At 34.9% G+C, this 24,953-nt stretch overlaps 1 protein-coding gene across 1 annotated transcript in view; it reads right to left on the bottom strand.

Moving 5' to 3' along the window:
- LOC120353001 (sodium channel protein Nach-like) overlaps positions 1 to 22,867 on the bottom strand; it is a 56,918-nt gene extending 34,051 nt beyond the window's left edge. Inside the window, exons 1-3 of the mRNA XM_039435392.1 lie at positions 22,840 to 22,867; positions 15,668 to 15,800; positions 142 to 418 (exon numbers count right to left, since the gene is read on the bottom strand). Of these exons, the coding sequence (XP_039291326.1) occupies positions 142 to 418; positions 15,668 to 15,760 (370 nt within the window). The 5' untranslated portion in view covers positions 15,761 to 15,800; positions 22,840 to 22,867. The remainder of the gene's footprint in view (positions 1 to 141; positions 419 to 15,667; positions 15,801 to 22,839) is intronic.
- Positions 22,868 to 24,953: the final 2,086 nt, after the last annotated feature.

Raw genomic sequence — 24,953 nt, 5'->3', positions numbered from 1 at the left:
GTGTGTGTGTGTGGTGTGTGTGTGTGTGTGTGTGTTGTGTGTGTGTGTGTGATGTGTTGTATTTGTGTGCTGTATATTGTGTGCTGATCTATGTGCTGTATATTTGTATGTTGTAATTTTAAAATTTAGATTGTATCTCACCTGTTATCCCAGCATGATGATATAACAGGCAGTTACATTTGTGTGCTTTTTTTGCTGCTCTGCATCGGAAGTAACATTCTTCACGGCAATACGGAACACTTGTTCCTATAGATGTGCTATTGCAGATATTTATGAAATTATGAACTTGTGTGGTGTATCTCTCAATTCGAGGATGGAGACGAATGATAGTGGTTTCCTGATAGGCTGCCATAGTCATACTGGATGAGATATCAGAAATCAAGTCAGTTGGATGTGTTCGTGGATCATGAATGAACACCTGCAACAAGAACAATGTCATTGACAAATGTTAATAATGTCACAATGCCACATGAAATTGTCGTAGAATTTTGAAATATCAATGACATTTTGATGATATCATTACTGACTTTTGTCAACTACACTCGGTGTAAGCACGGCTTTATAATCACTATCACATCCTTCTTTGGATGTGGTATTTTGTATTTTGATTTTCTGGCATTATTGACAATGCCAATCATCTGTTCTTGTAAACGGGATATACTATACTGAATAATACAAAATGCTAGGAGATGCAATCAAATTTGTTTTTTATCAGTCAGTCAATAATTAGCATAGCATTTGTACCAAAATTTTGAGTTATTAAATAGAATTTATTCTATGTTAAGTTGGTAGTTTTCAGTTCCCATGAAGATAGTAAATTTATTCTTGTTCATTGGCAACTTAGCCAGCATTTCTAAAATCGTTATAATTATGACCAGAATCTTATTAAAGTCCTTGGTTCCCACGATCCCACTTGGAATTATCTGTTCTCACGACGATTTAGACGCCAGAAGTATGCTGATTCAATCCCATAATTCTAAACTTGCAAAAGGGGAAAAACTTTTCTCTCCTAGTTTCCTTCTTGCTTGAACGTATCACCTTCCTTACTTACTGAGGAGAAAGAGAGTGGGCAAAGAGAAATTCACCGGCGATCGGGTAAATATTTCAAGGCAATTATGGGAAAACTGATCAGTCTGGAAGCCTCTGAAAACTGGAGGAGCGATCACTCTAATCCCAGCTGTCATAGTGTTAACTGTTTCTTGAGATTTTCTTACAATTTCCAGTAATATGTTTTCGTTTGGGGGTACATTCTCATTCTCTCCAGGAGAATTTAATAATTGATTGTCCAAGTAAATCGGACATTTAATGTAAGAATAATATTTAGAAGTAAAGTCCCCCTTATAGCTATGGGATAGTTAAGATAATTGACGATTGATTCCCTCTATACTTTGGATCTTCAATACCCCTTTTGGGTTTCTGTATCGGGCTGAGAATTTCCATTGTAAAAGGGCCGGCGACTTCTTCCAACCATGGATGGAATCGTACGTCATTGAACGCTGATGAGGAGAGAACAAGACTAACTCCCTTTTGGATCTGTCGCCGCGACGCCTGAACATTCCTGGAGGACGACTAATCATCTTCACCCTTCATCCATCTCCGCCAGGGACTCTGGACATCGCGACAACAACTACAAGATGAGTACTTGATCTTTCCCCACCAGAATTCAATGTGTCCCTTAAATTTTGGTCTCTTAAAGACGTAAAAATAAGTGAATTTGGTCTCTTAAAGACAAAGATAATCTTTAATTGAAGAAAGTATTTTATTGTAAAGTGTAGAATGGTCTGCCTCAGGGCTCAGTTCTTGCCCCTCTCTTGTTCAGTCTGTATATTGCTGACATGCCAGAAACCTTGACTAGAAAACATGGCTATGCTGATGACTGGGTATTATCGACACAGTGTAAATCATTTGAAGAGTCAGAGGAAATTCTTACAGATGACTTGAGAGAGATGGGTAGGTACTTTCGAAGATGGCGTCTCCAACCAAATGCCAGTAAAACAGAAGTTGCATGCTTCCACCTGAACAATAGAGAAGCGAACAGAGAGCTAAGAATTCAATTCGAGAATAGAAGCCTTAAACACAATAAGGCTCCAAAATATTTGGGCGTGATACTTGATAGGACACTTTCATTCAAAGAGCACCTAACAAAGACAGCAGAAAAACTAAAAACCCGAAACAATATTATGCAAAAACTTTGCGGAACATCATGGGGAGCTTCAGCATCTACATTACGCTCTACAGCCCTAAGCCTTGTCTTTTCAGCTGCTGAGTACTGTGCTCCAGTCTGGATGAATAGCTCTCATGTTCATAGGGTTGATGTTCAGCTAAATAACTCAATGAGAATGATAGGTGGTGTTCTAAAATCTACCCCTGTGGAATGGCTCCCGGTGTTGAGTCACATCCCACCCCCAAATCTTCGACGCATGAATGCCCTTACTAGAGAGTACAAGAAGATACAGGAAAATCGAAGCCTGCCAATACATGAGGATATACAAGATGCCAATCAGAGACGTCTGCAATCTCGTAAGCCACCGGTTAGGACGGCAATTACAGCCTTAGATTCAGGTTTCTGTATAACTGAGGCCTGGCAACAAGCGTGGTCAGCAAAGCAGAACATTGACATCCCATTTGTAACCAAAAGGCCACCAGGCTTCGATTTGCCTCGTAAAACATGGTCGGCATTGAATAGGGTACGAACTCATCATGGTAGATGTGCCTATCTGATGCATAAGTGGGGGAAGGCTGACTCCCCTTTCTGTGAGTGTGGAGCAGTCCAGACTGTGAAACACATAGTGGAGGAATGTCCCAGATCAGCATACACAGGTGCACATGAAGATTTCCTGGTGGCTAAACCAGCATCAATAGCCTACTTAAATACCCTGGAAGCATGCCTCTAATTTCCAGGTCAAAAGTGACTAAGATATTTTCATTCGATTTATATATGAATTTTCTATTGTTTTCTTTTTTTTCGAATTTTGTGATCATAAATGTGTTGTGTATACTGCCATACGCTAAATAAACTAAATAAATTGTAAAGTGTTGTTTGAATTTGAATATTTAATATAGAGGCAATCAATCGTCGAATGATTTTTATTTCGGATTCCTCACCACCAGAATAGTACTAGAAATTTCACTAACCCCTCCAGCATCGGGGTCTAGCATGATTTCCAAACTTAATTATAGTTGTCTGAGAATTTAGGTTCTCAAAAGACACTATAAAATTGGTAGCAGAACGTGGAATGTGTACCAAAATTTTGAGTTATTAAATAGAATTTATTCTATGTTAAGTTAGTAGTTTTCAGTTCCCATGAAGATAGTAAATTTATTCTTGTTCATTGGCAACTTAGCCAGCATTTCTAAAATCGTTATAATTATGACCAGAATCTTATTAAAGTCCTTGGTTCCCACGATCCCACTTGGAATTATCTGTTCTCACAATGATTTAGACGCCAGAAGTATGCTGATTCAATCCCATAATTCTAAACTTGCAAAAGGGAAATAACTTTTCTCTCCTAGTTTCCTTCTTGCTTGAATGTATCACCTTCCTTACTTACTGAGGAGAAAGAGAGTGGGCAAAGAGAAATTCACCGGCGATCGGGTAAATATTTCAAGGCAATTATGGGAAAACTGATCAGTCTGGAAGCCTCTGAAAACTGGATGAGCGATCACTCTAATCCCAGCTGTCATAGTGTTAACTGTTTCTTGAGATTTTCTTACAATTTCCAGTAATATGTTTTCGTTTGGGGGTACATTCTCATTCTCTCCAGGAGAATTTAATAATTGATTGTCCAAGTAAATCGGACATTTAATGTAAGAATAATATTTAGAAGTAAAGTCCCCCTTATAGCTATGGGATAGTTAAGATAATCGATGATTGATTCCCTCTATACTTTGGATCTTCAATACCCCTTTTGGGTTTCTGTATCGGGCTGAGAATTTCCATTGTAAAAGGGCCGGCGACTTCTTCCAACCATGGATGGAATCGTACGTCATTGAACGCTGATGAGGAGAGAACAAGACTAACTCCCTTTTGGATCTGTCGCCGCGACGCCTGAACATTCCTGGAGGACGACTAATCATCTTCACCCTTCATCCATCTCCGCCAGGGACTCTGGACATCGCGACGACAACTACAAGATGAGTACTTGATCTTTCCCCAACAGAATTCAATGTGTCCCTTAAATTTTGGTCTCTTAAAGACGTAAAAATAAGTAAATTTGGTCTCTTAAAGACAAAGATAATCTTTAATTGAAGAAAGTATTTTATTGTAAAGTGTTGTTTGAATTTAAATATTTAATATAGAGGCAATCAATCGTCAAATGATTTTTATTTCGGATTCCTCACCACCAGAATAGTACTAGAAATTTCACTAACCCCTCCACCATCGGGGTCTAGCATGATTTCCAAACTTAATTATAGTTGTCTGAGAATTTAGGTTCTCAAAAGACACTATAATATTGGTAGCAGAACGTACGGTTAATTAGTGAATTTTCTGGTACTAGTTTTGTGTTGAAATTGGAAATTTAAATTTAAAATGGGAAAATTGAATTCTGATGGAATATAATTAAATTAATGAAGTTTTTAAGTGATTTAATGAGTAGCGGTTTCTAGACTATCAGGTTCCATTCATTTATCTAAAGTAGGAAAAATTTTAGTGATATTGAATTATCAAGCTTTTCAATTATTGTGTAGAAGTAATAAGTATTAATAATTAGTAGATTTGATTATAATAGGATAACATGGCGGTTACACTGGAGATAGTGAAAACGGCATTTACAAGTAACCGTGTAATTAATTCATTTTTGTCTCATAAAATTAACCCAGATGTATTAGTAAAAGATGAACTTCTGTTCGAATTGGAAATCCTAGGTTTAGATAGATCGGAAATGCAAAGTCAGACAGTTGAATGTCTGAGAACTTTGTTTAGACAAAAGATCGCTGACCTCACTGAACGTAGACAAGTGTCCTATGAAACGTTAAGATCTCATAGCACAATAAAAGAAATTAGCTCTCGAATTCTATATTTATTGGAAGAACTTGAATCCATGTCGGAACTGACTAGAAAAGAAATTGTGAAATTAGAATCGAAGATTCTTCATTTCATTTCAGTGATTGAACAATCTTTGAAAGCCTTTCCAACAATAACACCAGATAAACAAGAAAAGTCCATGACCTTGTTGTATGAAATGATAAATATGTTGCCTTCTATCATTGCTCGTACTGTAGATTTGCAAAGTAAACAAGTTAAGAGTAGGCCTCCTTCTCCAGCTAATATGAAATCGCCTAGTGCATTCTCATTTCCAAATACATCAAATGTTGTAGTTTCAAATCAACCAGGTACAAGTAAACTATTGAATATACCTTCTGTGAACATAATAAATTCGCCAACTGGAGAGGTGAATGCAGCTGCAGGCCCTGACAATAATATAATTTTGAGTCAAAATCAAAATCAGGTACAACATTCAATGTATTCAAAAATACATAACCCCATTGAATCTTTGACTAAAAATTTGAAACCTACTGATGGTCTGAACATTCATGATTTGTTATCGTTTCTAACTATTGCACTAAAAATTCAATCATTTTCTCAAATAGATGACGGCCAGATGCTAAAACTATTAGTGCCATTCACAGTTGGGCCTCTATGCGATAAAATCACTATGGCGATCAATTCAAGTCTCTCTTTTGATAAATTCCACCAGGAGGTTCTGAACTATTTTGTACCACAGAGACTTATGTCAACAATAGTCAAAGATCGATTTTATCGACTGCAAGCGCCGGTTGAGCCTATATCAGCTTACGTGGTGTCGATAAAAGAGAGTGCTTTGCTATTGAGATTGGAAAAATCAGAAGCTGAAGTCGTATCTACAATATTAAGTGGTCTGAGTCCTCACGAAAGGTCAAGGTTAATTTTCATGAACAAACCTACAACTCTAGCCCAATTAGATGAAATCTGTATCCAGGCACAAAATTTACATTTTGCAGATATCGAGAGAGATGCTTTCTATAGGACTAATAGGGATAATAACAATACACCTCAATTTGAAAAAAGACCCATAAATAACTATCCCAACAGAGGATACAGGCAGGGATTTGTATGCTATAAATGCAATGGACCCAATCACATTGCAAGAAATTGCACTAAGAATTTAAACTCCAAACTAGCCTCATCAACAAAAAAAACTTAGTGTCAAAAGTAAATAAAGTAGAAAAACAATCAAAATTGAAATCATTGAAAAATAAAATTTCTAATTCTAAGAAACGTTTCATTCAAAATTTGCAAAGAAAATCTGAAAATAAAGTGTGTGGGATGATTTATTCTAACAAAGCTCTTCCCTTTGTACCAGCGAATTTCAATAATGGTGAAACTACATTCCAATGTCTAGTTGACTCTGGTTCAGCGTTTTCAATAATAAAAGCCTCCACACTTCAGGAAATAATTAGCAGTAATAAACTCAAAGAAATTGAGATCATTGAAGATCAAGTTATTTGTTCGACTGCAAACTCTTCTAAATTAGTTATGAATACGTCGTGCATTTTGAAAATTAAAATAGAAATATTCTCATGGAAATTCCGATTTTTAATTGCTGATAGCTTGCCAGTTGAAATAATTTTGGGATGTGACTTCATAGAGCACTCTCAGATCCTAGTGAATTTAATAAGAAGAAACTTTTTCTTTGACTTCAGTCCTCACTTGAAATTTCCTTTAATTAATAAAGATTTTTCTAACAATTCCGAAATTCAAATCCATAATATCATGGAGAGACTGGCCCCAATGGACTTATCGCATTTGAGTTATTTTGATAGGAGTAGTCTAGAGAAATTGATCAGTAGTAGATAAATATTGGGAGATTGGACTGACTTTTTTGCGCAAATAATTTCCCTTTTTGGAGGAAAAATTCCCTCTCTATACTGACAGATTAAAGTGAATCCATATTTCTACATCTAATGCTATACTGACAGATTGAAGTGAATGCTAGATGAGGGAAAAAATAATTTCCCTTTCTACTGACAGATTAAAGTGAATCCATATTTCTACATCTAATGGTATACTGACAGATTGAAGTGAATGCTAGATGAGGGAAAAATTCCCTTGGTGACAGATTAAAGTGAATCTGTATTCTCTACTGTACTAGTGAATCCATATTACTACATCTAATAACTTATACTGTATCTACTGACAGATTAAAGTGAATCTGTATTCTCTACTGTCAAATTAAAGTGAATCTGTTACATCTAATAAAACTTATACTGTAAAATTATAAAGTGATTGCAAATTGAATAATTCGGAGGGTACAAGAGAGAGAGAGTGATACACCCATCGTTTCTCTGTCTCTCGCATAAGCATTACTTGTTAATCCCGCCTTCCTATACTGCCAGTTAAAGTGAATCCATATTTCTACATCTAATGCTATACTGACAGATTGAAGTGAATGCTAGATGAGGGAAAAAATAATTTCCCTTTGAGGGAAAAATTCTCTACTGTCAAATTAAAGTGAATCTGTATTCTCTACTGTCAAATTAAAGTGAATCTGTATTCTCTACTGTCAAATTAAAGTGAATCTGTTACATCTAATGCCTTATAATAATGGTTTGCTTTGCACCTGACTAGGTGCAATTGAGAATTCAATTGAGAATTCATTGAAACTTGTGCAATCAAAATTCTCACTCATTTTTGATCTTATTAGCTTGAGCGATTAGAGCCAAGTGTGTGTGTGCTCAATGAAAGTACATCGCGTGCTACGACGCCCACTTTCCTTATCAACATGTTGATGGTATTAACTTAATGGATAAGAACGCGTGCTACGCGCTATCATGATGGTGATGTCAAACACTTAATGCCAGTCTCAAGAGAGAGCAGGATACGCCCCCCCTCGCTTCTCACAAGTAGCAGACAGAGATTGCCAGATGGCCCCATGCGTTATCTCCTATTCTCACTTACTCACACCATATTTCTAAATTCCTTTTTGCTATTACGAAAGCCATGTGAAAGAGAAATCAGTCGTGAGTTCCTTTTTAATCCCGCCTTCCTATACTGCCAGTTAAAGTGAATCCATATTTCTACATCTTTATACTGAGTGAATGCATATTACTACATCTAATGCCTTATAATAATGGTTTGCTTTCCGCCCGACAGTTAAGAAAAATTTCAAATTTAATTTATTCATTTAATGAGAATTCATTAAAACTTGTGCAATCAAAATAACCAGTCATTTTTTCGTCTTATCAGCTCGAACCAAATGACACACCTCCTGCAATTAACTTAATGGAAGGCATGCTACACTTTCCTTATCTAATGATGATATGTAGTGAAATCCAGCGCACGCGTCAAGGTTATAGAGAGAGAAATTGTGATACGCCTCCTATGTGTTTTAGACAAGCAGCAAGTTTGCACCCAAGTCAAGCCCCTGGCACGTTGCCATATCTACCGCTTTTCCTCTATTGCGAAAGCCATGTGAAAGAGAAATCAGACAAGTAACTGAGTTCCTTTTTAATCCGCCATTCATATACTGTACTAGTGAAACCATTTATGCTTCTCTCCACGCAGCAATCTCTGCGTTACGAATGACGAGTGAAGGAGAGAACACCGAGCTCTCGACTGTTCTCCCCTTTGATCGGCCGTACGCTACTGCCAGTTAAAGTGAAACCATCATCTTGTTCTTGCAGCTATACGTTACAGGTTGAGAAGGAAATATAGAATGAATTACAAAATACTCTGCGCTCCAGTTTATGTTATAAGATTTATCGAAAAGAACCCTTTTCTTTGAGATTCGTACAACATCTCCTAGCTTAAATTTCGGTTTTGAATTTTTCAATTTATATCGTCTATTGAATGCAGAATTCAAAGATATTAAAACATGATTACGATCTTTTTTCCCCACATCTTTAGGTTTCATTCTTATGGATGAATGCATTGTTGCATTATAATCACGAACTAAACTGTCTAGTTGTGATATCCAGTTTTTGGTTCCATGTTCAGTTAAATATCTATAAATTTTTGCTTTAAGTGTTCTATTAAACCTTTCAACTATGGAGGCTTTCTTATCGGTAAAAACATGATAATGTTTAATACTATATCTATCTAATAACGCTTTAACTTTTGAATTAAAGAATTCTGTTCCCTGATCTGTTTGGAACAGCTTAACTCCCTTATTTTTAGAAATAATTGGCTCGAGAGCGTTAAATACAGATTGACTTGCCTTGTCTTTTAATGGTACACAATATGCAAATTTTGAAAAACAATTAATAACAGCTAAGATATATTTGTAACCCTTATTAAAACGCAATAAACTTGTCATCTCAATGAGATCTGCTTGAAGCAAGTCTTTTTCACTTTTCAACTCATATTTGCGAGTGGGATAGTTCACACGCGGCACGCTATGAAGCTCTAAAGCTAGCTTAGATCTAATAATATTCATGATATTTACAACAGTCAAATCAGTGGTGTTGGATGATTGTCACGGGACATACTGAGCAATTGTTAGTATGAAGACTTCCTTACTACTGTTCAATCAATTTTATATGTGTACATACTTAATCAGACTAAACTGGCTTCATATATTATTCTAACTTACACATAGCTTTACAACTAGAGTAGCTTGGTTTAATTCAATAAATCAACATAGAATGAGAAACATTATACAGCATTTATTTTTTGATAATTCTTTACATAATTCAAGTATATAGTTTACATTCATTAAATATGCCGTACAATAATCAAAAATGTGTACAATATCGTCTTAATTTTTCAAACTTTTGTCAATAGTTATAATAATTTTGCATTTATTCGTAACTTACAACTAATACATTTATTCCTTAAACCTCTACAAGTATTACAATTAATTTTCACATTCAAAGCTTTTAGTATTTAATAGTTTTATTCTCTCCTCAATTAACGAGTTCATCATAATTTCTGTAAAAAAGTTAAAGTTATAGTTTGTACAACATTGCTGATTCGCCACACATTTTCATAATTTCAAATGTAAATCTTACACTATCAATGTTTTTATCTGTTAACCTATCATCAATGAAATAATACATTTGAATATTCAACCAACCTAATGAATTACAATAGCAAAATTCAGGAATTTCCTTTAATTCACATCTTCGATGTCTATCAACTATATTCTTATTTATAATCAGTGGCGGCTCGTCCTATGTGTTCAATGGTTCATTGAACCCCCAGAATTGAATCAACTTCCTATACAATGATGAATTTGCAACTCAAATAATTATATTTTTATTTTATTCTCATTAAATTACATCACAACATTTTTCATCTACGTAAACGTTGATGTTTTGCTGCCGGTGCCTGAGATCCCGGAGTGGCTTGCTTGAAACAGCACCGAATGTGATGACGAGACGGGTGGAGGTGGAAAACAGTGTTCATTCCCCGATGTGAACCCGAAAACAGGGCTGGGTGAGGTAGTGGAACGGAGGAGGGGAATCGGTATGCTAGCACGGATTTGGTTCACAATCCTGTCTGAACCAATTTTGCACGAGTTCATCCGAGAGTAGCCGAACCTAGCCGAGGCAAGTGAAGCATTCGGTAAACCTCGGAATGAATCGTGAGTATTCGTGATACGGAGTGCCATCTTGAACTTGCTTATAACCAATAAATTTAAATTTGGTGGCAGTAAACAGTAAAAAAGTGGTAAACAAGAAGTAGCCTAAGCGTGACAGTTTTGAGGTTATACGGTATGGTTTCGGGTATACACTGTTTACAGTTGTGATAGATCTCACTGCATTTTTCGTTATATAAATTTGTTTTGCGTGTAGAAGAATATAGTGATTTCTAGTGTGTTTCGTGTATTCATGAGTATTTCTAGTGTGTCCATTTTCTTTTAGTCAGAGTGTGAATATAATTTATTGTGTTACCGTAACAGCATTTTGATGAAGAAATATGAATAAGGTTCAGTATTTGTTAAATACAAACAATATTGATATTGAGGGTAGGTGTAAAATAAAACATAATGGTGACCAACTCCCGAAGTAAAAATCAAAGAAAAATATGAACAGGACAAAAAATTTATATTTGTAGAAAATATGCTCAATCTTTGGGGTGTAATTCCTTAAAATTATTATTGATCACTTCCACACTTGATTATGCTCAATACTGTATATCCTCTTGACCTTTCTGTCCAATAGATCATGAGGTTGAACCCCCAAGCTAGAAGATCACGAGCCGCTACTGATAACATACGCTTATATGTTCTGACTTCTGTTCTTCACTTTTACCAGGTTTTATAAATGTTAAATATTCCTCAAACGTTAGTCCTTCTTTTCCGAAATTATTCAATTCTAATATTGTTTTGTCAATAAGTTCGAAATAACAACATCTATATTTTTCATCGATTTTATTCGAAAAATAGTTCTTATCAAATGAAATTGAATCCATCTCCAATCTGAAATTAAACATAATATGCTATCAATCTTGTTCTAGCCCACTCTCATCTGAACAAATAAATAAAAAATTCCAGATAAGTTCATTTAATTGTTCTTTTGTTAAATGTTTATTTTTTTCTGTTATACATTTTATCGATAGACTCTTTAAGATGTGCACACACACATCTCCATGAATCGGGGACAATCTTTTCCCCTGTAAGCATCATATGATGTACCGTATAAATCACAAACTGAAATATGATTATAGTTATCACTATGCCAAACTCCTAATTTTTCATAGTCTCTCACAAATGTTAGATATTTCATATTCGTCCATCCTTTTTCTGCTAACTGGTCCAATAATTGCTGATGCGTCTCCAATAGTTCAGTTAGTTCACAACGATAACTTTGTATTCTCGCCATTTTTTCTAAAGAAACAGAATCATATTTAGCCACAAATCTTGTTTCAATAATTCTGTATGAGGTCATTTCTCAACTATCTTACTATGAATACCACTGCATTGATCTGCATTCGTTCAGTTTGATAGTGTCAACGGTGGAGTAAACATGAATACTTCTAAGGTGTTTAATGTGCATATGCTCTGTGGTAATAAAATCAAGCCTACCAATGAGCGGTTTGGTTTGTGGTTTCTATCAGAAAACTTGTGTGATGACAACCTTGTGACAGACATTGGAAATATTGATTACACTGCTGGGGAAGAACTGTTTGTGCAGGATGACTCAAATCTTATGCCTATAACAGAACCTTTTTGTGACAATATAATGCTTGTGAAAATCTGTGCTTTGGATGATTGTGAGCCAATGGATAAGAGACGCTTCGTTCTAAAAAAGGATATATGTGGTGCATTCAACTTATATTTAAGAGACAAATTCTCAAATATGGTGACAGCTAAACATGGAGTCAAAGCAAAGCTGCCTTACCTATTGGACGGTGGAAGTGATATGTCTCAAAAGATTCTACAAGTGCTTGGTAAAGATGATTACAACGAGGTGAAACAAAAATACCAGGAACCAGTGGGGATACCTTACAAAGTGGAGCTTGCAGATGTCCCAATTGCTACATTGATAGAAGAACTACCGAGATTATTGGAGCAGCTGAGGAAGGAGCACTTCTATCTACTAGACTTGCACATAACACAGGACTTTGCTGGAATATTCAACAAGAATGGAATGTGTGACTTTCTAACTACAAATCATTGTTTCTGCTTTCAAGGAGAATATAAAGAAGACTATAATGTGATAGTAGATAACAATAAAACTGTTGGGATTGATTGCTTGACTTGGGTTAATAGTAATGTGAGGGTAAAAATTTATAATAAGTTTGTATGTCAAATCACAAGCCCTGGTGTAAATAAGCAGTTAGGTAACCATATTGTAGACTTTATTGCCTGTGCAGATACAAGATTACGGGAAACCTTTACCTCTGATGCAGCTAAAATGCATGGTATTACACGTTTGGAAGCTACAATCTATAACTATAGTTTAACAAATAGAGACAATAGCAAAATCTTTGACCCTATTCAAGATAGCTTGTCACTCTTGAATGATAGTAGAAATTATTTCCAAAATGCCCCAATTTATTCTGTGTCCTTGGCTAAAATGTGGAGAAAACTGACAGATCTTCTCATGACCACACAAAATGGGATGTACCACTCAGTTGGTTACCTCTAGCATTTAATTGTAGCTTCCATGAAAGTAGTAAGTATACTCCTTATGAGTTGATATTCAGGCATAAACCAACTCACCCACTCACGAATATATGGGTAATAGATGAAATACTGCCCCAGAAATTCAGTGAAAATACGAGAAAATTGTGGAAACAAGCTCATGAAAACCTCTTAAAATCGCAGAGTAAAACGAAGGAAAGATTTGACTTACAAAGAAGTAGAATCCCTTTCAAAACTAATGATAGAGTTTTCCTGAAAGCTAATCCAATAAGTAGAGCTGCTGATAAAATTTCGGCAAAGTTAGCACAAAAATGGTCTGGCCCATTCATAATAAAAGAATGGACTTCACCTGTATCTGTAAAGTTATTTTCCATGGATGGAAATACATACATACGACGTGCACATGTATCACAATTGAAATTAGATAAGAGCATTAATACAGGAGACACATAAGAAATCAGGTGGACGCATCTGAATTTCGTGACTGTAACTGTAACTGTGACTAATTTTGTGACTGTTGTATCATGTCTTTGAAGTTGTAATAATTGAAAGTCGACTATAAACAAGAGAGAAATTTCCTAGGTAGTAATATAAGTTCATGGCCATGATTATAGTAATAAGAATATTAGGAAGATATGGGTAAAATAGGATAAATAAGTAGAATTATTATAATAATCGTAATTGGAATATAATCTTATATAATATCAAGTTTTAATATATAATCAATTAAACTATATCGTTGTGAATAAGGCATAATCAGTTTATTATTGTGTACTCAAGTAGGATTATTCAGTTAGGTTGCAGTATTTTATTCACGTACTATAGTATTCATTGGCAATATAGAAATAGGGTAGTAGTGTTAATGTGTAATTAGATTAAGTATTGAATGAAAAGCTTGATATATCGACAATTCTCAGAGTAGTTCATTGTTCTAGTAAGGTTTCATGATAATTTTGTTGATATTATGATATCGTTAAATGAGTGTTTGTGTAATGTTGACATCGAACGGCTAGCTCCGTTCAGAGAGAATAGGATCCAGACAGAGTCAATCCAATTTTCTCTGCATTCGACGTAGCCTAAGTTACTCTCGCACCCTCACTCTCACAACATTCATGACTTGTAGTACGGTAGTAGTGTTTGCTCGGAAAACCAGTCAACGACTAGATTGCGCTGGGCCCGCGCTTTTCTTCGTTTCGACTGATTCCGAACACTGTGGATTCTCCCCACACCCTTTCAATTGGCGCGCTCACCTATTCAAAATTTTGGTAGTTTTTTTTCATTGGCGTCCAACTTTCCTTTAACGGGGGGAGAATCTGTACCAAAATTTTGAGTTATTAAATAGAATTTATTCTATGTTAAGTTAGTAGTTTTCAGTTCCCATGAAGATAGTAAATTTATTCTTGTTCATTGGCAACTTAGCCAGCATTTCTAAAATCGTTATAATTATGACCAGAATCTTATTAAAGTCCTTGGTTCCCACGATCCTACTTGGAATTATCTGTTCTCACGACGATTTAGACGCCAGAAGTATGCTGATTCAATCCCATAATTCTAAACTTGCAAAAGGGAAATAACTTTTCTCTCCTAGTTTCCTTCTTGCTTGAACGTATCACCTTCCTTACTTACTGAGGAGAAAGAGAGTGGGCAAAGAGAAATTCACCGGCGATCGGGTAAATATTTCAAGGCAATTATGGGAAAACTGATCAGTCTGGAAGCCTCTGAAAACTGGAGGAGCGATCACTCTAATCCCAGCTGTCATAGTGTTAACTGTTTCTTGAGATTTTCTTACAATTTCCAGTAATATGTTTTCGTTTGGGGGTACATTCTCATTCTCTCCAGGAGAATTTAATAATTGATTGTCCAAGTAAATCGGACATTTAATGTAAGAATAATATTTAGAAGTAAAGTCCCCCTTATAGCTATGGGATAGTTAAGATAATTGACGATTGATTCCCTCTATACTTTGGATCTTCAATACCCCTTTTGGGTTTCTGTATCGGGCTGAGAATTTCCATTGTAAAAGGGCCGGCGACTTCTTCCAACCATGGATGGAATCGTACGTCATTGAACGCTGATGAGGAGAGAACAAGACTAACTCCCTTTTGGATCTGTCGCCGCGACGCCTGAACATTCCTGGAGGACGACTAATCATCTTCACCCTTCATCCATCTCCGCCAGGGACTCCGGACATCGCGACGACAACTACAAGATGAGTACTTGATCTTTCCCCACCAGAATTCAATGTGTCCCTTAAATTTTGGTCTCTTAAAGACGTAAAAATAAGTAAATTTGGTCTCTTAAAGACAAAGATAATCTTTAATTGAAGAAAGTATTTTATTGTAAAGTGTTGTTTGAATTTAAATATTTAATATAGAGGCAATCAATCGTCAAATGATTTTTATTTCGGATTCCTCACCACCAGAATAGTACTAGAAATTTCACTAACCCCTCCACCATCGGGGTCTAGCATGATTTCCAAACTTAATTATAGTTGTCTGAGAATTTAGGTTCTCAAAAGACACTATAAAACATTCTTTATGATTCTCATGACAATAACTCTGAATCAAAATCCATTCATATAACAGTAGGCTACTTACTTTAGTACCAAATAACATTGCAACATTTGGCGGACATGTATATTCTTCCAGTTGTGGGTTGAAAACTACTTGAAGATCTTGATTTATTCCCATTCCAGGCGAGTTTATCAAATCAGAGTGGTCCGTAGTCTCACTGGAAGTTTAGAGATATTTTTGTCAATAAGTTTCATAGAATTTGAAAAAGGGTGTCCACACATGCCGATCCCAACCTCCAAGTCACATTTTGTATAAAATGAATTGAAACTTGACCCTTCATCCAAAGAAATTAAAGCTTTGCAAAGTTGTGTGAAGTTGCAACTTTTTTGAATCTCTAGTTCAACCAAGAGAATGTTCTATGTAGGATGTCATTCCCATTATTGCTGAAAAAGTTTTGGTGTTAAAGGATTAAATGGATATTTAATTTTTTATGAAATTGGGAACATCGCAAAAACATGTTTGCTTTCAAATATATAATTATTGTAACCGCCCCCAGATGGGGGAAGAAACATTATTGATTTATTTATTGATTCTTTATCACAAATGACAATGTTTTGCCAGGTCTTGCAATAAACTAGAAGAGAGATTTCTAAATTTCCAAGAGCAAGTCATGGGACTTATCAATAGCAATCTTTTGCTTTCTCTTCAACTTATAAATTCTACTGATGGAACTACTAGAAATTTTTATAATAAAGAATCTATAACATTTCATCGCACTTTCTAAAATTATGATCAATATATGATTGAAAGGAACTTTTTTATGACTTTTCCCTACAATGTACATCATTTACATCATATGATCTTACTCAAATTTGTTACAACATATGATACAACAAATGTGGATAGATAATTATGCCATGTACATTATTTACAACATATGATCTTACTCTGATTATTTACAACATACAATCTTACTCTAATAAGTTCTCTTGTCTTATGAATGATGCTTGTGGAAATCCAATCCATTTCACAATCAACTTATCCTTATCTCCTTTCAATATTTTTTCTATCAAATAAACATCTCTTTCCGATTCATTCAAATGTGTTTTTTTAATTTCTTCTTGATAAAACCTACCCTGTATTATCTCACCACTAAGATCTTCTAATGAGTAAGTGATAGGTCTTGTGGGATGTATGCTCACAATTCGGAAATATTTGGGTGACCAATTCATTAGATATTTTTTATCAAATATCTGTTTCTTTTTAGAAATTCTCACAATATCACCTAGGTTAAATTTTGGTTTCAACACTTTTAATTTGAATCATCTATTAAATGCAGAGTTTAGTGATTCTAAAACACGTTTGAGATATTTTTTAGTTACATCTTCAGGTCACATTCCAATGGAACTGTGTACTGTATTGTTATAATCATCTACAATATTTTGCAAGTTATTAAGCCAGTTTTTACTCCCACGTTCAGTTAAAGATTGATATATTTTTGATTTGATTGTATGATTAAATCTCTCAGTGATACTAGCCTTCTTATCGGTAAAAACAGAATAATGCTTGATATTATACTTGTCTAACAAATCTTTCACATGCTTATTGAAATACTCCTTCCCTCCATCTGTCTGGAAAAAACGCATATGTTTATTCTTACAAATAATGGGTTCGAGTGCATTATAAACACTTTGTGCAGTCTTATTCTTCAAAGGTATACAATAAGCGTACTTAGTAAAACAATTAATAACAACTAAAATATGACGATATCCTTTATTGAATTTAGATAAGCTACCCATCTCAATCAGATCAGATTGATATAAATTGTTCTCATTTTTCAACTCATATCTAGGTGTAGGGTAATTTACACATGCAGCAGAGTGAAGCTCTGCTGCTAATTTTGCTCTAATATTACTCATTCTTCTTTGTGTGAAGACATGGTTGAAACAGAATTCGATGTGTTGGTCACTACACTGTTACACACACACTGATCTGTGCAATCAGTTTGCTATTCTGTAGTGACCAAATGGTTAAGTATCGACTCCGTTCTCTGCAATAAAGCGCTTGTAATCGAACGGGCTTAAACAGACCTTTGCACATTCAATTTGATGTATGTTATGATTAAACAATCTCAACATATTACATTTTTCTATATGTTGGCACCATTCAATCAAACATTTCTTATACAAGTCAGAACTGAGTTTTCTATTTTTTACATGTGTGTCTTCACACCTTTTGCTACACACCTATTTACAGTTTCCTCCTTCTCATTATTAACAAGAAATGGATACAATTTCGCGTGTAATCCTAAAAAATATCTCATTGGAATCAAAGAAGTTTCATCCTTAAATTTCCCTACACCTTCATTCCTCTCATTGGAGAAGCATTCATGCTCAACTGGATAGTTTGAGGTGTCAAACAGTTATCTCTTATCAACTGGTAGACGTCAGGTGTCTCTAACGATAAGAGGAAGCTATCTGTAACACTCACACAAAGCTGGATGCATTGCCATGGTATGATTTTTTACAATTTACAGTAGAAAAAATCATACATGTGTAGTTTACTCAAATCTAGGATACAGAAACCTGAATAGATGGGCTTATTCATTTTCAGTTCCAGCTTACGCGAGAAAACTGCAATCACATCCGAAGTTATTATCTGCCAGCGTTTACATAGGGGATTTGAAATGTACTTATCTAGACACTTGGTGTCTGTGATAATTTGAAAATTACATTGTTGCCGATTTCCCTGAATTGATTTTCTGAAACATAAATTCGACATTTGTTTGAAGAGAGAGACTTCAAATTTATTTTTTGTGGCTTGCCTATTACGGGTATTGAACTGAATGTAGTTCCTCAACCAGGGCAATTGGGGAAAGCTTATGAGTTGATGTACTTTTGTCAATTGCAATCTGAGTTGAAGGTACAGCTTCAAATTCAGGTAATGAACAATGTACCTCTCTCGATCAAAAAGCTTGTTCATGAGGTTTTTAGTCAGAGTTTGACCATTCTCATTTGTTTGGTACTCGGAGAACAATTTGATAAAGTGGAGCGAGAGGGAAATTGGCATGCATATCATGTAGCTCCTTGGGATATTTGAGATCGCATTCAATAACATAACCAGTTTCTGACTCACTCTCGAAATTTGTAAAGTCAAGAGCATGGATTTCTTCCTCTGAGAGGAACTAGAAATTTCCATAAGGTAAGAATTGATTCATAGAGTAGGCATACAAAGAATTACAATCTATATAAAGCAAATAGTTACTTGGTTTTGCCGGATTGTATATGTCAGGGATGTGTTTGTTATTGGCATCACAATAATGCTTGCCAATAAACAAAACACTACCACAAATTCCCAATTCAAACATTAGATGAATATCGGAATTGGTAATCAATTGGAGTTCAACCTTGTTGTACTTTAACATACAACTCCGAGTGTAATGAGCAAGCAAAAGAAAATGAGTCACATCAAGGCCATATGAGCTAAAAAGCATTGACCTCATTTCTTCAAAAACTCCAACTAATAGCATGACGTCTAGGCACAGATAGAAATCATGATACTTGCCGAGATTTTCAACTTGAATGTTGAGAACACTCTTCGTGCTTGCTCATATTCTTTGGGGGAGAGGAGTGTATCATTAAGATCATTATAAAAACATTCTATCGGTGGAAGAGAAGTCTCTGCGAATTTTTCAGGGCAAGATATGTTCAAATAGGGATATACTCCTTTTTTTAACAAGAGTTGCCTATGTTTGAGATTGGGGTCATTGAATAATGAAAACAGACATTTGAACTTCGATTCCATATCTGTATTATCTACAAAGTTGCACACTAATACTTCCAAGGATTCATTCATAAAATTATATGAATCTAAAAACTTAATTTTCCCCACTGTCAATGTCAAAAATCTTTCTGATGTATTGGCAATACAAGAAAATTTCTCTTTCACATTTTCCGTTAGCTTTTAGAATAAAATTGCTGTCAAATCCACTAAAATTATGGAAGTAACAGCTAATTGTATCGTCAGTTCGAGTATTTGAATTACACAAGACATGAGCAGCACACAAAAACTTTCCATTTCCATGTGCATGATGGTGTACCTTTGTGTCTGTTTCAGTAAAAACTACATCGCAAAGGCCGCACTTATCAGCATTTTGAAATTTGCATTGCTGATGATCACTTAAATGCTCCATCGGAGTTTCACATTTTATATCCGCACTCAATAAATCACCCAGTTTGATTATTTTCTTGAGAAATTTCTCCATGATCTTTTCATTGATATTACTCAATCTATGGAGTACTGGGCCATATGCGATATCTCCATTCACATCAATTACAATAAAACAATACCCGCATGGAATATGACACACCATTTTCTTGGTGTAACTCCTGGTGATAGGTACATCCTCACGATCAGATTCATTACTACCCATATTCACAACAAATGTTTCCAAATCCGCATAGATTGTATACTTTTTCTTTAAAGTCGAACCAAGTTTTTTAAATTTGATTGTCTCACCCCATTTTGGGTACAAAGTTCTCTGAGACTGGAACTTTGAAAAAAGCTCTAGATGTCTCATCAAATTTGCTTTCCCATCACAATTTTCAGATTTGTTTGATGTAAATCTGTGAAAACAGAAATTACAAACATCTACTTGTCGAGCACTTTTCAAAAGGTGAGAAAGAAGATGCGACAATCCATTTTTCCCATTTGCAGTGTTGATTAAACAAAAATGTGTTTTTCCTGCATCGCCTTTCAACATTAATTTGGTATTTACGCATACAGAATATGCTTGTTCAATAGGGGAAAAACTTTTTGTTGTCATATGTGATAACATGAATTGCAATATCTGTATCAAGAATTTCAAATTTTTTTATCTCACGATCGGTGGTGGGGAAATCAACTCTGCGAGTCTGTGAGCAAAATTTTCTCAAATATTCCACACTTAATTTTGAGTTATTTGTTGTTTGGTTAAAATAGGCTAGAACACTCCATAGAAAACACTCCTTATCAGAAAGATTTTTGACATTGATAATGCAACTCTTAGTTTTGATGAACTGGGGGGTGTTTGAATAAAACTGCTTGTGTATATTGGATTATATCTAATCACATTTACATCAAGCAAGTCAATCTTCTTCAACGCCCACCCACTACCAAATCGAACAAAGTTATCAAACGAACTTGAAATTTTCCTAACCACTGTAAAGATGCAGATTGCCAACCATTCATATGTGGTGTGGTATTTTTTATATTTGTAAGAGCGATTGCTAAAGTCCCTATTTTGCAAATAAATTCGCAAAAAGTTAAGGCCGTCCGGCTCACAGAATTGCTGGGTTCAAACCACAGCTCTAGCTCAGTGGTAGATGCATGAATTTTCCAAATACAATTAATCACCACAGGGTTCAATGACTGGTGATTAATAATTCTTACCACTGCTTCCGTGAAGTTCTTGAAGAATACCAATAAGGAAATCAAAAAGACAGTTGATGACTGATTACCAGTAACCATGTATCCAATCGAGAATAATGAAGACCAACTATGGTTTTTTCTAGTTGATTTTTAAAACGCTTGTCATGAATACAGGTATTCACCAATTTATCCTTCTGAAATTCCTTAGAACTTACAACGCCAGTTCTTGGAGTTCTCTGGATCCTTATATGATATAACTGGAACCTTATTAATATAATTATCAATATGTTTTTTTTCTGGCGGACTAGTATGACTATCATCAAAGGATGATAAGTACTGAATGCTCTTAATAAGATCAATATTAATTGATTCACTAATTTTATGTGCTGCAGAATATTTTTTCTTGGTACCAAGACAGCTCAAACTGTATATCACGAGATGAATTAGGATATAATAAAAATTTCTATGATTTTGTATGCTGACATAAAACAAAAATATATTCCCATAAAATAATATATATAAAATATTCTTATATCTATAATTTTCTTTAAATGAGTTCTTTTCTATAAGTTGAATGATTATCACAAGGCTTAATAGCATTCACCGTTGTGAGCTTTAAAAATTATAAATTTGTACTTAATACTGATACGTGGACTTCAAGTCAATTCAGAATTCTACAACTTAAAACCTGTTCGGTCTGTAGATTTAACATGACATACTTAATCAATGAGCAAATAATAATTAACCATACAATGATCTCAGGATTTTTTATGAGTTCGTGCCGTGCATGGAAATAAGCTTCCTACATAAATCAAATAAATTCATAAAACGTTCTTATAGACTATTCATAGGAATTGGCCATTTCTTTGTAAGAAAATACAGCTTGAAGTACAATGAGGAGTGAATTTTCCACTTTTATGGCATTTAACTTATGATACATGATTTTCACCCACCTTGACAAGCTGAGAAGAGTGACCTGTACTGGTAGTACAAGGTGATCCGATCATTGTGTCTAAAGTTATAAGTGTTTAAAATTCTGATCCCTGAGGTGTATGGTACTTATGTTTTTCTCGACTAGGAAATGCTAAATACGTAATTCTGATTGATCATAACCACGGAGTAAAGAACACTCAGGGTTTCCTTATTCCCTGTCATAACCCTTGTAGAATAAGAGCCAGAATATTTATTTGTTTGGTTATTTGGAAGGCCATGAAAAGGTATATATTACAATTAACAATTTCTATTTTAGCTCTAGGAAATGCTTTTCTATTTTTTCAAGTATTTCTTCTCCCCTTATACTAAATTTGAAAATTCTTGATGAATCTTGTCGGAATTAATTATTGTACTTTCACATGATATGTGATTTCTCATCATTACTTGATAATACTCCGCAAGCTGTACCTATAAGTTCTATAGAGTAGAAAAACGGTAGTAGGCTTTGTAGAACGTTTGGAAATGTTGAAAATACCCCTCTATTGAAAAGCTGTAGCTCCAAAACCAGAAATCGTAGAATCCTGTGCGTCCACTCAATATATTAGAAATTCTGTTGTCTTCAATTATTTTGTGGGGAACACCTTTTCTCAAAAACCGTCAGGTTTTGAGAGAAAATAGAAAGATTGAAAAAAGTACCAAAATCATGGAGATTTTGAGGTTATTAGGGGTGAAGCTGCTCTTTCAGCGTATCACAAAATTTCAGATTCGAATTCAGCGCCCCAAAAAACATATGAAAATCGACAATAAACATTCTCTCAATATTGTCTCCTGAAAAATAACCATTTGACTGGAACAAAGAGGGAAGATCTGAATCGTCTTCTATTGTTAAGAAATATTAATAAAGATAAACTCACCATTATTTCAGTTGATATTCACTGTAATACAGTATCTATTTACTCTGTAATTGAGCTCACCTGAATAGTAAAGAGTTCCTCGTCATACAACAAATCTGGCCACTTGCCATCATCTTCTGAACAAAAATATGTCTACATGGCACTAACATATTATTCAAATTACAGCTTACCAACAGGTCATCGCAGCTGTGAGCCAACTGAAAATTGAAGGAGAACATTATCAAGTGAAATTTAATTATAGTTAGAGCTTACTATAAATGTGAACTTTGGCTCAATGATCGAAATAAATAATTTTCGAATGTTGATTGAGCAGTCGTAGCGAGCAGACGCAGTTTTTTTAATGAGAATAGTTGAAATAGTGTATGCAATAGTTGACCGAGTGAAGTGAGGTCTAAGATTCAAGTCGACGGTTTGGCATTTCTCTTAGGGCCGGTTTCCGAGCTCGGGATTTAGCTTAGTCCAAAGACCTTGAAGACTATCTCTTTAAAGTCTTTGGCTAAGTCCTAGACTTTAAACAGCTGGAGTCAGAAAATTGGCTTTCCAAAACGGGACATAGTTGCAGCTTTTATAACAGTAGTCGTAGTTTTTATTTTCTCATTTCTATAATTGGAAACGTTCTTCCTTGACGAAATTAGACATTCCTAAATAATTCAAAACAGCTGAAACTTTTCACTTTTTTCTACTTTTTATTTTGTGTTCAATTTTCTAGTTTCTCGAAATTTAATTCAAACGTGACTATGAAAATGACTGCGACTACGCCCCGTTTTGGAAAACCAATTTTCTGACTCCAGCTGTTTAAAGTCTAGGACTTAGCTAAATCCCGAGCTCGGAAACCGACCCTTAATGTTTAAATGTTTATATGTTGCGCATTTACGGCGAAACGCGGTAATAGATTTTTATGAAATTTGACAGGTATGATCCTTTTTTAATTGCGCGTCGACGTATACACAAGGTTTTTGGAAATTTTGCATTCCAAGGATAATATAAAAGGAAAAAGGAGCCTCCTTCATACGCCAATATTAGAGCAAAAATCAGACTTTATTCATCATAAATCAGCTGACAAGTGATTACACAGATGTGTGGAGTTGCCAGTCTATTGCTGTATTTCCATAAGGTCTATAGTTTCAATCAGGTACTTGTGGATGAGAATACTGCGTGAGGTCTTTCTGTTCACAGAGCTACTAGTTAAAGTGCTGAGTTGAGTGTTTTAAATTGTGATTGGGCGAGAAAAGCTTGCCTCCCAGCTCGGAGCACCAATTACCCTGGAATGACTCTGGGTGCCAAGTTCAAATGGAAAGACAACACTCAATTCACAAGAAAATTGAAAAGAAGAAAACCCTTTGAGTTGGTGAATAGTGTTGACTGTTGATGAAGTGAGAGAAAAAATATAAATGTGTGTAAATAAAATCAATTAATCAAAAACAAATTATATAGTGTAATAATTGTAGAACAGAACTGCAGGATTCAGTGAAAGACTTTGGTATTTTTAAATGTATGGTATTTCACTTTTAAAGGAATGATAGATTGAAATTAGTGGCTAGTCTAAGTGACTATAGTGAGGTTCACGTTATAATTGCAGTGAATAAAAATATGAAAACAGCGTTGCCGATTGTCTGCCTTAATTAAGTATAATCTACATTGCTAAAAACGGACCTGGTAACGTTGTGGAGCTAGAAAAAGATAGCGCTATCAGCTTTATCGAATTATAGACAAGGATAGCAAAACAATCGCTAATCAAACACTGCCATTATAACGTGGACCTCACTACAGTTAAAATAAAATTCAATTTAAAAACGTTCAATAAAACTCTTAGGCTACATATTCAAGCACCAAAAGTAATAATAGTTGACCGAGTGAAGTGAGGTCTAAGATTCAAGTCGACGGTTTGGCATTTCTCTTATGATCCTTTTTTAATTGCGCGTCGACTTATAAATATACAAGGTTTTTGGAAATTTTGCATTTCAAGGATGATATAAAAGGAAAAAGGAGCCTCCTTCATACGCCAATATTAGAGTAAAAATCAGACTATAGAATTATTCATCATAAATCAGCTGACAAGTTATTACACATATGTGTGGAGAAGCCAGTCTATTGCTGTATTTTCATAAGGTCTA

The sequence above is a fragment of the Nilaparvata lugens genome, chromosome 9, assembly GCF_014356525.2.
Source record: "Nilaparvata lugens isolate BPH chromosome 9, ASM1435652v1, whole genome shotgun sequence".
In the NCBI taxonomy this organism is placed as follows: Eukaryota; Metazoa; Arthropoda; class Insecta; order Hemiptera; family Delphacidae; genus Nilaparvata; species Nilaparvata lugens.
This window is presented reverse-complemented; position numbering and strand designations above follow the sequence as displayed.